This window comes from Phalacrocorax aristotelis, unplaced genomic scaffold, assembly GCF_949628215.1.
Source record: "Phalacrocorax aristotelis unplaced genomic scaffold, bGulAri2.1 scaffold_370, whole genome shotgun sequence".
Classification (NCBI taxonomy): Eukaryota; Metazoa; Chordata; class Aves; order Suliformes; family Phalacrocoracidae; genus Phalacrocorax; species Phalacrocorax aristotelis.
The window spans coordinates 1-18791 of record NW_027441405.1 but is presented as its reverse complement, the minus strand read 5'-3'; the positions used below and the strand labels follow the sequence as shown (position 1 = coordinate 18791).

Below are 18791 nucleotides of genomic sequence, written 5' to 3'. Positions count from 1 at the left end.
AGGGACTCAGGGATGCCCCAAAGGGACCCAGGGGTGCCCCAAGGGTGCCAAAATGGACCCAGGAGTGCCCCAAGGGGATCCAGGGGTGCCCCAAGGGTGCCAAAGGGTGCCAAAATGGATGCAGGGGTGCCCCAGAGGGACCCAGGGGTGCCCCAAAGGTGCCAAAGGGTGCCAAAATGGAGTGCCCCAAGGGACCCAGGGGTGCCCGCTGTGCCGCGGGTGTCCCGTGCGTCCCCCCGCCGGGGTGGGGGGCCGGTACCGTGGTGGGGCAGGTAGCGGAAGTCCATGGGCTCGCTGCGCTCGCGGTCGGAGGGTCGCTGGAGCTGCATGCGGACGGTGACGGGCTGCCGCAGGGCCGCCTCGCGGTACGGCGGCGTGCGGAACACGATGGCGACCTGGCGGTGGACGTCGGCCTGCGCGAAGGAGCCCTTCGCCTCCCAGCCCTCCGCCGAGAAACGCACCTCGATGTCCTCTGCGGGCAGCGCGGGGTTAACTGGGGGGGATGTAACCCTCCCCGGGGGGGCTGGTGTCTGGGGAGGGGGGTTTTGGGGGTTTTGGGGTGACCCAGGCATCCAGGGAGGGGGAAAAGCCACGTGTCTGGGGGAACCCGGTGTCTGGGGAGGGGGGGATTTGGGGGTTTGGGGGGACCCAGGCATCCAGGGAGGGGGAAAAGCCACGTGTCTGGGGGAAGCCGGTGTCTGGGGAGGGGGGATTTGGGGGTTTGGGGGTGACCCAGGCATCCAGGGAGGGGGAAAAGCCACATGTCTGGAGGAAGCCGGTGTCTGGGCAGGGGGGATTTGGGGGTTTTGGGGGGACCCAGGCATCCAGGGAGGGGGAAAAGCCACGTGTCTGGGGGAAGCCGGTGCCTGGGGAGGGGGGGATTTGGGGGTTTGGGGGGACCCAGGCATCCAGGGAGGGGCAAAAGCCACGTGTCTGGGGGAAGCCGGTGTCTGGGGAGGGGGGATTTGGGGGTTTGGGGGTGACCCAGGCATCCAGGGAGGGGGAAAAGCCACGTGTCTGGGGGAAGCCGGTGCCTGGGGAGGGGGGGATTTGGGGGTTTGGGGGGACCCAGGCATCCAGGGAGGGGCAAAAGCCACGTGTCTGGGGGAAGCCGGTGCCTGGGGAGGGGGGATTTGGGGGTTTTGGGGGGACCCAGGCATCCAGGGAGGGGGAAAAGCCACGTGTCTGGGGGAACCCGGTGTCTGGGGAGGGGGGGATTTGGGGGTTTTGGGGGGACCCAGGCATCCAGGGAGGGGGAAAAGCCACGTGTCTGGGGGAACCCGGTGTCTGGGGAGGGGGGATTTGGGGGTTTTGGGGGGACCCAGGCATCCAGGGAGGGGGAAAAGCCACGTGTCTGGGGGAAGCCGGTGTCTGGGGAGGGGGGATTTGGGGGTTTGGGGGGGACCCAGGTGTTTGGGGGGAGGACCCTGGTGTCTGCGGGGAGGGGCACACACATTTTTAGGGGGAAAACTGAGGTTTTTTGGGGACCCCCAGGTTTTCTGGGGATCCCAAGTGTTTGAGGGGGGACACCCACATTCTTGGGGGGCCCACCCAGGAATTTGGCGGGGGGAGACCCCAGGTTTTGGGAGGGAACACTGGCAGGTTTTGGGGGGGACACTGGTGGGTTTTGGGGGCACTGCAAGGTTTAGGGGGGCACCACTGGGTTTTGGGGGGCACCATCATGTGTTTTGGACACTGGTGGGTTTTGGGGGGGACACCGGCAGGTTTGTGGGGGACAGCCAAGTTTTTGGGGGGACACCAATGAGGTTTGGGGGGGGCACTGGGGAGGGTTTTGGGGAGGGAAACCGGCGGGTTCATGGGGGGGACACCCAGGTTTTGGGGGGGGCACAGGCTGGTTTTGGGGAGCACCGGTGGGTTTTTTGGGGGGGCACCGGTGGGTTTTGGGGGGAGGCGCCAGCAGGTTTGTGGGGGGCCCCCAGGGTTTTTGGGGGGGCACTGGCTGGTTTCGGGGGGGCACACGCTGGTTTTGGGGAGCACTGGTGGGGTTTTGGGGTGGGACAGCCAGGATTTGGGGGGACACTGGCAGGTTTTGGGGGGGGCACAGGCCAGTTTTGGGGAGCACCGTCGGGGTTTTTTGGGGGGGACACCGGTGGGTTTTGGGGGGACAGCCAGGTTTTTGGGGGGGACACTGGCAGGTTGGGGGTGGGAGGGGCACAGGCTTGTTTTGGGGAGCACCGGCGGGGTTTTGGGGGGGGACACCCAGGTTTTGGGGGCCCCCATCAGGTTTTGGGGGGCCCCGTGGCGCGTGCTGACCTTTCTGGACCTTGTCGCAGAGCAGGAAGATCTCGTCGCCCCCCCGGCAGCTCCCCGAGTTACGGTTCACCCGGCAGATCCGCAGCTCGGCCGTGCTGGGCGCCCCTGGGGACACGGGGTCATGGGGGGTCATGGGGTCACGGGGGGACACGGGGTCATGGGGGGTCATGGGGTCACGGGGGGACACGGGGTCACGGGGGGGACACAGGGGTCACGGGGGTCATGGGGTCACGGGGGACACGGGGGTCATGGGGGGACACGGGGTCACGGGGGGTCATGGGGTCACGGGGGACACGGGGGTCATGGAGGGACACGGGGTCACGTGGGTCATGGGGTCACGGGGGACACGGGGGTCATGGGGGGACACGGGGGTCACGGGGGGTCACAGGGTCATGGGGGGTCATGGGGGACACAGGGGGTCATGGGGGACACGGGGGTCACGGGGGGTCATGGGGACACAGGGGGTCATGGGGGACACGGGGGTCACGGGGGGTCACAGGGTCATGGGGGGTCATGGGGGACACGGGGACACACACTGGGGAATGTAGACCCCCGTGGGCTTGCACAAGGTCATGTGGGGCCACACAGGGTGACACGGGGTGACATGGGGTGACATGGGGTGACGTGGGGTGACATCAGCCACACAGGGTGACACGGGGTGACAGAGGGTGACACGGGGTGACGTGGGGTGACATCAGCCACACAGGGTGACACGGGGTGACAGAGGGTGACACGGGGTGACGTGGGGTGACATCAGCCACACAGGGTGACACGGGGTGACACAGGGTGACACGGGGTGACGTGGGGTGACATCAGCCACACAGGGTGACACGGGGTGACAGAGGGTGACATGAGGTGACATCAGCCACACAGGGTGACATGGGGTGACACAGGGTGACAAGGGGTGACATCTGCCACACAGGGTGACACGGGATGACAAGGGGTGACATGGGGTGACATCAGCCACACAGGGTGACATGGGGTGACACGGGGTGACAAGGGGTGACATCTGCCACACAGGGTGACACGGGGTGACAAGGGGTGACAAGGGGTGACATCAGCCACACAGGGTGACACGGGGTGACACGGGGTGACAAGGGGTGACAAGAGGTGACATCAGCCACACAGGGTGACACGGGGTGACAGAGGGTGACACGGGGTGACGTGGGGTGACATCAGCCACACAGGGTGACACAGGGTGACACGGGGTGACAAGGGGTGACAAGGGGTGACATCAGCCACACAGGGTGACACGGGGTGACATGGGGTGACATCAGCCACACAGGGTGACACGGGGTGACAGAGGGTGACACGGGGTGACGTGGGGTGACATCAGCCACACAGGGTGACACAGGGTGACACGGGGTGACAAGGGGTGACAAGGGGTGACATCTGCCACACAGGGTGACACGGGGTGACATGGGGTGACATCAGCCACACAGGGTGACACGGGGTGACAAGGGGTGACAAGGGGTGACATCAGCCACACAGGGTGACACGGGGTTTCATGGGGTGACATCAGCCACACAGGGTGACATGGGGTGACACGGGGTGACAAGGGGTGACATCAGCCACACAGGGTGACACGGGGTGACATGGGGTGACCCCTCACAGGGTGACACGGGGTGACACGGGGTGACAACAGCCACACAGGGTGACATGGGGTGGCACGGGGTGACACAGGGTGACATCAGTCACACAGGATGACATGGGGTGACATGGGGTGACACGGGGTGACATGGAGCCACATAGGGTGACACGAGATGACACATGATCATGTGGGCTACGGGGGGGCTATGGCATGATCTGGGGGGCTTATGGGGGGGCTGGGGGGGCTATGGGGGGGTCTGGGGGAATCATGGGGTCCATGGGGGGTCTGGGGGTGTCAGAGGCGGCTACGGGGGGCTCATGGGGCTTATGGGATGTCTGAGAGGGCTATGGGGGGAGCTGGGAGGGCTCATGGGGTCTATGGGGGGTCTGGGGGGATCTGGGGGGCTCGGGGGTGTCTAGGGGTGTTGGGGGGATCTGGGAGGAGCAACAAGGGGTCTGGGGGTGTCAGGGGGGGTCTGGGGAGCACGGGCAGGCTCAGGGTGGGTCTGGGAGTGTCAGGGGGTGTTGGGGGTGGTCTGGGGTGTTGGGGGGGCTCTGGGGGTGTTGGGGGGTCTTGGGGGGGCTCTGGGGTCTCTGGGGCTCTGGAGGTGTCAGGGAGTCTTGGGGAGGGTCTGGGGGTGTCGGGGGTCTTGGTGGGGGTCTGGGGATGTTGGGGGTCTTGGTGGGGGTCTGGGACTTCGGGGGGATCTGGGGGTGTTGGGGGTCTTGGGGGGGTCTGGGGCCTGGGAGGGGCTCTGGGGGTGTCGGGGGGTCTTGGGGGGGGCCTGGGACTTCGGGGGGATCTGGGGGTGTCGGGGGGTCTTGGGGGGGTCTGGGGGCTGGGAGGGGCTCTGGGGGTGTCGGGGGGTCTTGGGGGGGGTCTGGGACTTCGGGGGGATCTGGGGGTGTCGGGGGGTCTTGGGGGGGTCTGGGGGCTGGGAGGGGCTCTGGGGGTGTCGGGGGGTCTTGGGGGGGGCCTGGGACTTAGGGGGGCTCTGGAGGTGTCAGGGAGTCTTGGGGAGGGTCTGGGGGTGTTGGGGGTCTTGTGGGGGGCTCTGGGGTTGTCGGGGGGTCTTGGTGGGGGTCTGGGACTTCGGGGGGATCTGGGGGTGTCGGGGGGGTCTGGGGGCTGGGAGGGGCTCTGGGGGTGTCGGGGGGTCTTGGTGGGGGCCTGGGACTTCGGGGGGATCTGGAGGTGTCGGGGGGTCTTGGGGGGGGCCTGGGGGTGTTGGGGGGGCTCTGGGGGTGTCGGGGGGTCTTGGGGGGGGCCTGGGACTTCGGGGGGGATCTGGGGGTGTCGGGGGTCTTGGGGGGGATCTGGGACTCAGGGGGGCTCTGGAGGTGTCAGGGAGTCTTGGGGAGGGTCTGGGGATGTTGGGGGTCTTGGTGGGGGTCTGGGACTTCGGGGGGATCTGGGGGTGTTGGGGGGTCTTGGGGGGGTCTGGGACTCAGGGGGGCTCTGGGGGTGTCGGGGGTCTTGGGGGGGATCTGGGACTTCGGGGGGCTCTGGGACTTCGGGGGGATCTGGGGGTGTCGGGGGGTCTTGGGGGGGGTCTGGGACTCAGGGGGGATCTGGGGGTGTCGGGGGGTCTTGGGGGGGGCCTGGGGGCTCGGGGCGGGCTCAGGGGGCTCTGGGGGGGACTCACGGTTGTCGTAGACGGGCTGTGAGAGGACGGGGGGCAGGGGGCGCAGCCCCCCGGGGCCCCGCACCCACACCTGGAAGCAGAGCCGCACCGCGCTCAGGTCGTACTCGCCCCCGCGCTGCTCCGCCGGCACTGCCCGGGCACACCGTCAGCTCCCCAGTGCTCCCAGTAACCACCAGTCCCCACCAGTAACCCCCCAGCAACCCCCCCAGGCCACCCAGTAACCCCCCAATCCCCTCCAGTAACCACCAGTGCTTTCCAGCAACAACCCCGCCACCCCTGCTAACCTCCCCGTAACACCCCAGTGCTTCCAGTACCCACCAGTACCCACCAGTAACACCCCAGCACCCCTAGCAACCCCCCCACAATCATCTCCAGCAACCCCCAGCCCCCCTCCCAGTCCCTCCCAGTAACCCCCAGCCCCCCTCCCAGTCCCTCCCAGTAACCCCTAGTCTCTCCCAGCGTCTGCCAGTAACCCCCAGCCCTGCTCCCAGTCCCTCCCAGTCCCTCCCAGTGCCTCCCAGTAACCCCCAGCCCTGCTCCCAGTTCCTCTCAGTCCCTCCCAGTAACTCCCAGTAACCCCCAGCCCTGCTCCCAGTGCCTCCCAGTCCCTCCCAGTGCCTCCCAGTACCGTTGAAGGGGTTGTTGTTGGTGCGGATGCGCTCGGCCACGGCCGCCTCCAGCTCCCGCTTCTTCACGCACTGAATCCCTAAATTCTGGAAACTGCCCCAAAATGGCAGGGGGTCAACTTGGGGGGCGGGTGTGTCCCCGTTATTGGAGGGCACCCCATATATTCGGGGGTCCCCATTATTGTCTCCCCCCATTTTTAGGCTCCCCCCCATTATTGGGGTCCCCATTACTGAGATTCCCCTGTTATTGGCCCCCCCATTTTTGGGCCCCCCATTATCAGGGTCCCCCCCCATTACTGGGTTCCCCCATTTTTGGTGCCCCCCCATTACTAGGAACTCCCCCATTTTTGAGGTCCCCCATTATTGGCCCCCCATTTTTGGGTTGTCCCCCCATTTTTGGGGCCCCCATTATTGGGCTCCCTCATTATTGCACCCCCCCATTATTGGATGCCCCATTATTGGGCCCTCACTATTTTTGGGGTCCCCCCATTATTGGGGACCACCCCATTCTTTGGGTCCCCATTATCAGGTCCCCCATTTTTGGGTCCCCCATTACTGGCCCCCCCATTTTTGTGATCCCTCCCATTATCAGGGTCCCTCCCCCCATTTTTATGGTCCTCCATTATATATAGGCACCCCCCTATTATTGGGTCCCCTCATTTTTGGGTCCCCCTCATTTTTGGGGTCCCCTGTTACTGTGCCCCCATTCTTGGGTCCCCCCATTCTTGGGGTCCCCCAATTTTAGGCCCCCCCATTATTGTGCCCCACCCCCCATTATGGGGTCCCCATTATTGCACCCCCCTCTATTTTTGCACCCCCCTCATTTTTGGGGTCCAACTCCCCATATTTACGGTCCCCCCCCATTATTGAGTCCCCCCCATTTGGGCCCCCCCATTATTGCACGCCCCCCATTATGGGTCCCCCCATTATTGCGCCCCCCCATTATGGGCCCACCCATTTTGGGGTCCCCCCGTTACTGTGCCCCCATTCTTGGCGTCCCCCAATTTTAGGCCCCCCCATTATGGGGTCCCCATTATTGCACCCCCCTCCATTTTGGGTCCCCCCACATTTTTGGGGTCCCACCCCCCATTTTTACAGTCCCCCCCCCATTATTGAGTCCCCCCATTTTGGGCCCCCCATTATTGCACACACACACACTTCCAATTGGGGCCCCCCATTATTGCACGGCCCCCATTATGGGGTGTCCCCATTTTGGGGACCCCCCATTATTGTGCCCCCCCATTATGGGCCCACCCATTTTGGGGTCCCCCCCATTTTTGGGGTTCCCCCATTATGGGCCCCCCCCATTTTTTGGGCCCCCCTATTTTGGGGTCCACCCATTATTGCACACCCCCCCATTATGGCCCCCCCCCCCCCATTTTTGGGGTTCCCCCCCACCTGTGGACGCTGCGCTCGGGGGGCAGCTCGGCCTCGTAGTAACCATGGGACAGTCTTGCAGCTCGTGGGGTGCCAGCTCTGGGGTGGGGCGGTGGGGGGCTCCTTCGTCACCAGCGACACCCGCACCCGCCCGGGCCCCGGTAGTTGTTCACCTGCGGGGGGGGAGCGTCGCACTGGTTTGCACTGGTTTGGACTGGGAGGGTCGGGGAAGGGGAAGGGGGGCGGTGCGGTGGGGTGGGGGTTGTGTTTGCAGGGGGTGGGGGTGCTGTGGGGGACTGGAGGAGTCAGGGGGGTTTCTGGGCAGGTACTGGTGCATACCGGTTTCTACTGGTTTCTACTGGTTCATACTACAACACCCATATAAATGACATGGGGGTTGCAGTGGGGTGGGGGTTGTGTTTCGTGGGGATAGGGGTGCTGGGGGGGGGGGCACTGGGATGGGGACAAGAGGGTTCCCGAGCAGGTACTGGTCTATACTGGTCTATACTGGTTTCTACTGGGAGACTCACGCGGATGGTGGGGTGGGTCTTGGTGGTGGCAGTGCTGTGCTCCCGGGGACTGGGACACCGCGGGGGTGCTGGGAGGGGTCAGGGGGGTTCCTGGGCAGGTACTGGTGCATACTGGTTTATACTGGGATGCTCATATAGATGGGGTGTGGGTCACAGCGGGGAGTTGTGTTTGCAGGGGATGGGGGTGCTGGAGGGGCAATAGGGGGCATACTGGTTTATACTGGGAAGCTCATATAGATTGGGGGGGGGGGGTGTCATGTTGAGGTGGGGTTGTGTATCCTGGGGACAGGGACACCAGGGGGGCACTGGGGGGGGTCGGGGGGTTCCTGGGTGGGTATTACTGCATACTGGTCTATACTGGTCTATACTGGGAGACTCACACAGATGCTGGGGTGGGTCTTGGTGGTGTCAGTGCTGGGATCCCCAGGGACAGGGACACTGGGGGTGTGTTGGGAGGGGTCAGGAGGGGCTCCTGGCCAGGTATTACTGCATACTGGTCTATACTGGTCTATACTGGTTTCTGCTGGAGACTCACGCGGATGGTGGGGTGGGTCTTGGTGGTGTCGGTGCTGGGATCCCCAGGGACAGGGACACTGGGGGTGTGTTGGGAGGGGTCAGGAGGGGCTCCTGGCCAGGTATTACTGCATACTGGTCTATACTGGTCTATACTGGGAGACTCACACAGATGCTGGGGTGGGTCTTGGTGGTGTCAGTGCTGGGATCCCCAGGGACAGGGACACTGGGGGTGTGTTGGGAGGGGTCAGGAGGGGCTCCTGGCCAGGTATTACTGTGTACTGGTCTATACTGGTCTATACTGGTTTCTGCTGGAGACTCACGCGGATGGTGGGGTGGGTCTTGGTGGTGTCGGTGCTGTGCTCCCCGGGGATGCTGCCGGCCGAGCGCCCCTCGCACTTGTAGCGGAAGCGCATCCCCCGCGCCTTCGGTTGCTCCAGGATCTCCACGAAGGGGGCGCCGCCCCCTCCCCCCCCCGGCTCTGCGGGGGGGGGGAGCGCCCCGTCAGCCCCTCCCCCACTGCAGGGGGACCAAGGTGTCCGGGGACCACCCCCGCTATAGGGGACCCAGGTGTCCGGGTGACCCACTCCCACCCCCCTATAGGGGACCCCGGGATCCGGGACACCCCCCCCCCCCCCCGCCCCTCCCCCACTCACCCTGCACACCCCAGTCCTGCTGCAGGAGGAAGGGCAGAAGATCCGGGGGGGTCACTGGGGGTTAAAAAAAAAAGGGGGGGTTCACATTTGAGGTGGGGTCACTGGGGGAGGCCCCCCAAAACCCTCCCTTAAGCCCCGCCCCCTCACACCGCGCCCCCTTCCTCCTTAAAGTGCCCGCGTTAACTCTGGAACCTACTGACGGCCCCCGCCGTCATTGACGTCACACGGGGAGGAAAAAGAAAAGGGGGGGGGAGGGGGCCAAAAAGAAAGCGGGAGGCACTCACCGTCCTCCATGGCGGGGGGGGTGGGGGGGGTCCCGGCGGGGGGGTCCCGGGGCCACCGTGATGGGAGGGGCGGGAGGCGACACGATCGCGCCGCCGCTTGCGGAAGCACCGCCACCCCACGTGACCACGGCTGCCGGGAAGGCCGCGCCCCCTTTCGCTTTAGTAATTGGCTGGTGTCGAAAGAGGGAGGGGCGTGGCGTCCACGGAGGAGGCGGAAGGGGCGGGGCGAATGCCGGAAGTAGGTCCGGCAGCCCGGAAGCGGAGGCCGGGAGGATGGCGGAGGTGGTGAGCGAGGGGCGGGGAGGGGGTAACGGGGACCCCCCCGGAGGGGTTGGGGGGACCCCCCCTGCCGCCCACGAGCCCCCACGAGCCCCCTCCAGGGCTGAAGCTCCGCCCCTTCCCGCAGGGGGAGGTGTCCGAGGGCTGCCGCCTGCCCGTCTTGCGCCGTAACCAAGACAACGAGGATGAGTGGCGTGAGCGGGGCGGGGCTTTGGGAGGGAGGAGCCTGTGAGGGGAAGGGGCGGGGCTTGGCGGATGGGGAGGGAATGGTACTGGGAGATTGGGGGCGTGGGCTGCGCGAAGGGGCGGGGCTAGGCTGGGTGGGTGCGGATGGAGGGGGCGTGGTTTGCAGGTGGGAGGGCGGGGTCTGTAATGGGACGGGCGTGGCCTAAGGGCGGGGTCTCCACGGGACTGTGGGCGTGGTCTGTGTGGAGGGAGGGGGGCCTGGAAGCGGGCCTGGGGAAGGGGGCGTGGTTTGTGAAGGGAGGAGCTTGTCGAGGAGGGGCGGGGCCCGCGGGCAGGGGAGTCCCATGGGGGGTACTTTGGGGGGGTTCTCTGTGGGGGGTTGGGGTCATGGGGGGGTGGTGGGGGTGTTTTGGGGGGCAGGGGTGGGGTTTGGACCCCCTGCCAGGGGCACATCCCAGGTTTGGGGGGGGAGTGTCCCCAAAAAGGGGGGTGGTGACACCCCCCCACCCCCAGCGCTGGCCGAGATCCTGAGCGTGAAGGACATCAGCGGGCGGAAGCTCTTCTACGTCCACTACATCGACTGTGAGTGGGGGGGTTTGGGGGGTCACAGGGTTGGGGGGTCATGGGGTTGGGGGTGGGACAAGGGGGCCACCACCCCCATAGTGTCCTCTGCTGTCCCCAAGGGCGGGGTGGGAACCTGGAGGGGGGCAGCACCCCCCCATCACCCTGTGTCCCCCCCTTTTAGTGTCCCCAAGGGTGGGGTAGGGGCACAGGGAGGCCATTGGGGGGGGAACAGAGGGGCCATGGGAGGGGTGCTATGGGTGCCAACACTCACCCTGTTGCCCCCATGTGTCCCTCTCAGTGTCCCTTGGTGTCTCCAAGGGTGGGGTGGGGACATGGAGGGATTATGGGGGGACACAGAGAGGATATGGGGGGTCACAGAGGTGCCAGCACCCCTCCATCACCCCATGAGTGTCCCCCAAGTGTCCCCAGGGGTGGGTGGGGACATGGAGGAGCTGTGTGGGGACACGGGGGATACGGGGAGTCACAGAGGGGCTGTGGGGGGGACGCAGAGGGGATGTATGGGGACATGGGGGGGGTCCTAGGGGTGCCAACACACCTCCATCACCCCATGAGTGTCTCCCCTGGTGTCCCCAGGGGTGGGTGGGGACATGGAGGGGCTGTGTGGGGACACGGGGGATATGGGGGGAACACAGAGGCTGCGGGGGGCCATGGGGGTGCCATCGTCACTCGTGTCGTCCCCCCCGTGTCCCCAGTCAACAAGCGACTGGACGAATGGGTGACCCACGACCGGCTGGACCTGAAGCGGGTGCAGGTGCCGCGGAAGGAGGCCAAGACACCCACCAAAAACGGGCTCCCCGGCTCCCGGCCGGGCTCCCCCGAGCGCGACCCGGTGAGGGGACAGCTTGGGGACACGGCGGGGGGCGGGGGGGGGGACACGTGGAGAGGGACACAAGTCCCGGGGATAGGACGTGGGTCTGGGGAGGGGTGTTGGAGGCAGGGGAATGAGCTGGGGGACAACTGGGGACAGGGGGTGGCCCTGGGAAATGGGACAGGGGACAGAGCTGGGGGAGGGACACCAGGGACAGTGTGGGGACAGGGGGGAGCCGTGGGGTGACACAGAAGGGAGAGGGGACAGCGTGGGGACAGGAGGGAGCCGTGGCGTGACACAGAAGGGACAGGGAACAGCGTGGGGACAGGGGAGAGCCATGGGGTGACACAGAAGGGAGAGGGGACAGCGTAGGGACAGGAGAGAGCCATGGGGTGACACAGAAGGGAGAGGGGACAGCGTGGGGACAGGAGAGAGCCATGGGGTGACACAGAAGGGACAGGGAACAGCGTGGGGACAGGGGGGAGCCGTGGGGTGACACAGAAGGGAGAGGGGACAGCGTGGGGACAGGGGGAGCCGTGGGGTGACACAGAAGGGAGAGGGGACAGCGTGGGGACAGGGGAGAGCCATGGGGTGACACAGAAGGGAGAGGGGACAGCGTGGGGACAGGGGGGAGCCGTGGGGTGACACAGAAGGGAGAGGGGACAGCGTGGGGACAGGGGAGAGCCATGGGGTGACACAGAAGGGAGAGGGGACAGCGTAGGGACAGGAGAGAGCCATGGGGTGACACAGAAGGGAGAGGGGACAGCGTGGGGACAGGAGAGAGCCATGGGGTGACACAGAAGGGAGAGGGGACAGCGTGGGGACAGGAGAGAGCCATGGGGTGACACAGAAGGAACAGGGGACAGCGTGGGGACAGGAGAGAGCCGTGGGGTGACACAGAAGGGAGAGGGGACAGCGTGGGGACAGGGGAGAGCCATGCGGTGACACAGAAGGGAGAGGGGACAGCGTGGGGACAGGAGGGAGCCATGCGGTGACACAGAAGGGAGAGGGGACAGCGTGGGGACAGGAGAGAGCCATGGGGTGACACAGAAGGGAGATGGGACAGCGTGGGGACAGGAGAGAGCCATGGGGTGACACAGAAGGGAGATGGGACAGCGTGGGGATAGGGGGGAGCCGTGGGGTGACACAGAAGGGAGAGGGGACAGTGTGGGGACAGGGGAGAGCCGTGGGGTGACACAGAAGGGAGAGGGGACAGCGTGGGGACAGGAGAGAGCCATGGGGTGACACAGAAGGGAGAGGGGACAGCGTGGGGACAGGAGGGAGCCATGGGGTGACACAGAAGGGAGAGGGGACAGCGTGGGGATAGGGGAGAGCCATGGGGTGACACAGAAGGGAGAGGGGACAGCGTGGGGACAGGAGGGAGCCGTGGGGTGACACAGAAGGGAGAGGGGACAGCGTGGGGACAGGGGAGAGCCATGGGGTGACACAGAAGGAACAGGGGACAGCGTGGGGACAGGAGGGAGCCGTGGGGTGACACAGAAGGGAGAGGGGACAGCGTGGGGACAGGGGAGAGCCATGGGGTGACACAGAAGGGAGAGGGGACAGCGTGGGGACAGGAGAGAGCCATGGGGTGACACAGAAGGAACAGGGGACAGCGTGGGGACAGGAGAGAGCCATGGGGTGACACAGAAGGGAGAGGGGACAGCGTGGGGACAGGAGAGAGCCATGGGGTGACACAGAAGGGAGAGGGGACAGCGTGGGGACAGGAGGGAGCCATGGGGTGACACAGAAGGGAGAGGGGACAGCGTGGGGACAGGGGAGAGCCATGGGGTGACACAGAAGGGAGAGGGGACAGCGTGGGGACAGGGGAGAGCCATGGGGTGACACAGAAGGGAGAGGGGACAGCGTGGGGACAGGGGGGAGCCGTGGGGTGACACAGAAGGGAGAGGGGACAGCGTGGGGACAGGGGAGAGCCATGGGGTGACACAGAAGGGAGAGGGGACAGCGTGGGGACAGGAGACAGCCATGGGGTGACACAGAAGGGAGAGGGGACAGCGTGGGGACAGGAGACAGCCATGGGGTGACACCAGGGACAGGGGGCAGCGTAGGGACAGCAGAGCCGTGGGGTGACACAGAAGAGACAAGGGACAGCGCAGGGGTGACACAGAAGGGACAGGGAACAGTGTGGGGACAGGAGGGGACACCCGGAGCCATTGGGGACAGACCCAGAGCTGAGGGATGTCCCCAAATGCCTTTGGGGGGGGACAGGGTGGGTGGGGACACCCCCAGCATCCGCAGGGAGACATCCCCGGGGTCCAGTGGGGACATGGGGAAATCCTGGGGACATCCAGAGTCAGGGGCCACCCCGCGTATCACCCCGAACCCTGGGGACACCCCTGGGAGGTGGAGGTGGTGACACCCAGACCCAAGGATCATCCCCAGACCCTCCCCACCCTGTCCAGGGGCCACCCAAATCCTTGGGGACATCCCCAAACCCTGCCGTGGGACCCTGGGGACGTCCCCAATCCCCACCCCACCCCCAGACCCTGGGAACATCCCCAACCCTTTCCCCACCCCCAGCCCGTGGGACCTTGGGGACATCCCCAACTCTTATGGGAGCTTGGGGACATCCTCAACCCTTAGGGGACCTTGGGGACATCCCCAATCCCGCCCATGGGACCTTGGGGACATCCTCAACTCTTAGGGGACCTTGGGGACATCCCCAAACCCCTCGATGGGACCTTGGGGACATCCTCAACCCTTAGAGGACCTTGGGGACATCTCCAACACCACCCCCCCCAGGACCCTGGGGACATCTCCAACCCCCACATGGGATCTTGGGGACATCCCCAACCCTTAGGGGACCTTGGGGACATCCCTGCCACCAGGGGAGGGGACACCAGGGAATCCATTTTGGGGGTACACAAGCGGCGAGGGCAGGGTGGGGGGTTGGGGGGGGACACACCCAGCTCGGGGACGGCCACCACCCTTTGGTTTGTCCCCAAAGCCACGCGCTGGCTTCATCCCCAACGTCCCCAACATCCCCAGCGTCCCCGTTCCCCCCCCTAAATGCCTCCTCTTCCTCCCGGCGCAGAGGAAGAGCCTGGACCTGGCGCTGCCGGCAGCCCCCGCCAGCGGGAAGAGCTTGCCGGGGCCACCGGGGCCACCAGGGTCGGGGCCGGGGCCGGTGCCGGTGCCGGTTCACATCACCCTTCGCTTTCACCTGCCCAAGGAGAGCGAGGCCGAGCCCCCCCCGGCCCCCCAGCGCCCCACGGTAACCCCCAGGGGCCCCAAATGGCCCCAAAAGGCCCCAAAAGAGCCCCAAAATGGCCCCCAACAGGCCCCAAAATGGCTCCCACAGGCCCCAAAATGGCCCCCGTGGGTCCCCTGAGAGGTTTCGTGGTGGCCCCTCCCCACCCCCCGTGTCCCCAAGGCAGCTTCTGGTTCTGGAGGGGTTTGTCACCGTCCCCGTCCCCAGTGGGTCACTGGTTTTGTCCCCAACAGGTCCCTTGTCCCCAGTGGGTCCCCGTCCCCAGTGGGTCACTGGGTCTGTCCCCAACAGGTCCCTTGTCCCCAGTGGGTCCCCGTCCCCAGTGGGTCACTGGTTTTGTCCCCAACAGGTCCCTTGTCCCCAGTGGGTCCCCGTCCCCAGTGGGTCACTGGTTTTGTCCCCAATGGGTCCCCATCGCTGTCCCTTGTCCCCAGTGGGTCCCCGTCACTGTCCCCAGTGGGTCCCTGTCCCCAGTGGGTGTCTGGTTTTGTCCCCAACACCATCCCTGTCCCCAGTGGGTCCCCATCACTGTCCCCAACAGGTCCCTGTCCCCAGTGGGTGTTTTGGTCTGTCCCCAGTGGGTCCCTGCCCCCAACGGGTCACCATCCCTCTCCCAGTGGGTCCCTTAGTCTGTCCCCAGTGGGTCCCTGTCACCATTCCTGTCCCCAGTGGGTCCCCGTCACCCTCCCTGTCCCCTGTGGGTCCCCATCCCCCCCAGCCACGTGTCCCCAGCCCCACTGTGCCCCCCCCACCAGCACCCCGGTGTCCCCATCGCTGTCCCCACAGCCCCCCCACAGCCAGGTGTCCCTGTCCCCGTGGGGGTGTGTCCCCTGAGCCTCCCCATCCCAGGCCAGGGCTGGGCTGAGCCATACTGGGAGCACTGGGGGGGGATATTGGGGCCTGCTAGAGGCTACTGGGGCCATACTGGGAGCACTGGGGTGGCATTGGGGACCACTAGGGGCTACTGGGGCAATGCTGGAGTATTGGAGGGGCTACTGGGGCAATACTGGGAGCACTGGGTGGGCTACTGGGGCCTGCCAGGGGCTACTGGGGCAATACTGGGAGCACTGGGGGGCTGCTGGGGTGATACTGGGAGCACTGGGGTGATTCTGGGAGCATTGGTGGGCGGCACTGGGGCCTGCCAGGGGCTACTGGGGCAATACTGGGAGCACTGGGGGGCTGCTGGGGTGATACTGGGAGCACTGGGGTGATTCTGGGAGCATTGGTGGGCGGCACTGGGGCCTGCCAGGGGCTACTGGGGCAATACTGGGAGCACTGGGGTGATGCTGGGGTGATACTGGGAGCACTGGGGTGGTACTGGGAGTATTGGCGGGCAGCACTGGGGCCTGCCAGGGGCTACTGGGGCAATACTGGGAGCACTGGGGTGGTACTGGGCGTATTGGCGGGCAACACTGGGGCCTGCCAGGGGCTACTGGGGCAATACTGGAGCACTGGGGGCTGCTGGGGTGATACTGGGAGCACTGGGGTGATTCTGGGAGCATTGGTGGGCGGCACTGGGGCCTGCCAGGGGCTACTGGGGCAATACTGGGAGCACTGGGGTGATGCTGGGGTGATACTGGGAGCACTGGGGTGATTCTGGGAGCATTGGTGGGCGGCACTGGGGCCTGCCAGGGGCTACTGGGGTGATACTGGGAGCACTGGGGTGGTACTGGGAGTATTGGCGGGCAGCACTGGGGCCTGCCAGGGGCTACTGGGGCAATACTGGGAGCACTGGGGAGGGGCAACAGACCCTCTTACTGCTCCCAGCTGCCCCCAGCAGCAGGGCTGGGCCGGACTGGGATGGACTGGGCGGTACTGGGAGAGACTGGAGGGACTGGGAGGGACTGACGGGTGTCCCCACAGAAGCGGAAGGTGGAGGTGGTGTCACCTGCCACACCCGTCCCCGCCCCCACCGAGACCTCGCAGGCCTCCGTCTTCCCCCAGGTGAGCCCAGTGCCTCCCAGTAACCGCCCAGTTACTGCCCAGTAACGCCAGTAAGCGCCCAGTAACACCAGTAACTGCCCAGTAGCACCAGTAGTTGGTCAGAAACTTTGTGTTCCCACCAGTATCAAGTACCAACTTTCCAGTAACGCCCGTAATTCCCAGTACTTCCCCATAAAACCAGTATATTCTCAATAAAACCAGTAACTACCCAGTAACACCACAGTCTGACCAGTAACACCACTAACCAACCAGTAACTAACCAGCAGCACCAATAACTGTGCAGAAACTTCTCATTCACACCAGTAGCAACTGGGAAACGTCCAGCAGCGCCAGTCATTTTCCAGTATGTCCCAGTAACACCAGTAGTCTGGTAGCGAAGGCAATCACTGCCCAGTAACACCAATAACCAACCAGTAACACCAGTAACTAACCAGTAACTACTCAGCAAGAGCTATGATTATGCAGTAACACGACTCATTTCCCAGTACTTCCCAGTAAGAGACCAGTAAGCTGTTAGTAAAGCCAGTAAGTGCCCAATAGCACCAGTAACCCCCCAGCAACTGACCAGTAACACCAATAACTAACCAGTGATCAACCAGTAACCACCCAGTAACACCAGTAACTGATTAGTAACCACCCAGTAACACCAGTAACCAATGAATAACCAACCAGTAACCACCCAGTAACACCAGTAACCAATGAATAACCAACCAGTAACCACCCAGTAACACCAGTAACCAATGAATAACCAACTAGTAACACCAGTAACTAACAAGTAACCAACCAGTCCCCCAAAGTAACCCCCCAGTAACACCAGTAACCCCCCAGTTACCCCCGGGGGATCCCCAAACCTGGGGGAGGGCCCAAACACTGAAGGGGGTCCCCACATTTTGGGGGGGCTCCTCTGGCCCTGGAGGGGGGTCCCCACCCCATGGAGGGGTCCCCAAATCCTGGCGGGGTCCCTTTGCCCTGGGGGAGGGTCCCCAAATCTGGGTGGGGGGGGGGTCCCTATGCCCTGGGTGCTTTCTCTGGCCTCTCTGGGGTGTCCTATGACCATTGGGGGGGTCCCCAACCCCTCGGGGGATCCCCAGGTTTGGGGGGGGGGTCCCCACATCCTGGGGGGGTCCCCAACCCTTTGGGGTGTCCCTCTGCCCTGGGGGGGGGGTCCCTAAATCTGGGGGGGGGGGGGGTTCCTCTGCCCTGGGTGGTTTCTGTGGCCTCTTTGGGGGGGTCCTATGACCATTGGGGGGTCCCCCCATGTCTTGGGGGGGGTCTCCACATCTAGGGGGGGTCACCAAGCCCTGGAGGGGGTGGGGTGTCACCAAAAGATGGGGGGTCCCCATATCCTTGGGGGGGGTCCCTCTGTCCTGGCTCATTTCTCTGGTCCCTCTGGGGTCTCCTATGACCATTGGAGGGGGTCCCCACGTTTTGGGGGGCATCCTCGTGTCTGGGGGGGGTCCCCAAAAGCTAGGGATTCCCCACATCCTTGGGGGGGTCCCCAAATCCTGGGGGGGGGGGGTGTCCCCTATACACTGGGTGGGGGGGGTCCTATGACCATTGTGGGGGTCCCCAGCCCCTGGGGGGGGGGTGTCTCACATATTAGGGGGGGGTCCCCCACGTTTTAGGGGGGGGTCCCCCACATTTTGGGGGGTGGGTTGCTAAATACCTCCCCCCCCCCTCGTTGCAGAACGGCTCCGCTCGCCGGGCAGTGGCCGCTCAGCCGGGACGGAAGAGGAAATCGGCCTGTCTGGGCACGGATGAGGTGGGGGACACGGGGGGGACATGGGGGGGGGGACACGGGGGGGCCGGGGAGGGGGACACGGGGGGCGGGGGAGAAACAGCCTTAAATTGGGGAAACTGAGGCAGGGGAGGGGAAAATGGGGCAAAAAAGGGGGGGAAAAGAGCGTTGAAATGGGGAAACTGAGGCACAGGAGGGGAGGGGGAGCCTGTGGTGGAGGGAAATTGAGGCAGGGGAGGGGAAATGGGAGAAGAAATGGGGGGAAAAGAGCTTCAATTGGGGAATTGAGATAGAAAATGGGGATAAAAGAGCCTTGAATTGGGGAAACTGAGGAGGGAGGGGAAAATGGGAGAAGGGAGAAAAACCAACCTTAAACTGGGGAAACTGCGGGGGAAGGGAAAAGCGGCCCCTGATTGAGGGAAACCGGGGTAAGAGAGGGGGAAATTGGGCAAAAAGGGGGGAAAAAGGCCTTGAAATGGGGAAACTGCGGCGGGGGAAGGGAGAAGCAGCCCCTGATTGAGGG

The 18791-nt window shown here is 64.9% G+C and overlaps 2 protein-coding genes across 2 annotated transcripts; one reads left to right on the top strand and one right to left on the bottom strand.

The window, feature by feature from the left end:
- Nucleotides 1-6: 6 nt before the first annotated feature.
- Nucleotides 7-9624, bottom strand: LOC142051502 (transcription factor p65-like; the record flags this gene model as incomplete). The annotated part of the gene is given in 10 exon segments (XM_075080617.1): nt 7-472; nt 2275-2379; nt 5511-5639; nt 6139-6230; nt 7535-7587; nt 7589-7674; nt 7677-7686; nt 8880-9037; nt 9213-9266; nt 9497-9624. Coding segments are annotated over 10 exon segments (1163 nt in total), but the record flags the coding sequence as incomplete, so codon positions are not given.
- A 90-nt stretch (nt 9625-9714) lies between these two features.
- LOC142051501 (histone acetyltransferase KAT5-like) lies at nt 9715-18292 on the top strand (the record flags this gene model as incomplete). The annotated part of the gene is made up of 7 exons (XM_075080616.1): nt 9715-9781; nt 9903-9969; nt 10475-10543; nt 11239-11375; nt 14410-14589; nt 16450-16530; nt 18218-18292. Coding segments are annotated over exons 1-7 (621 nt in total), but the record flags the coding sequence as incomplete, so codon positions are not given.
- Between the last annotated feature and the right edge of the window lie 499 nt (nt 18293-18791).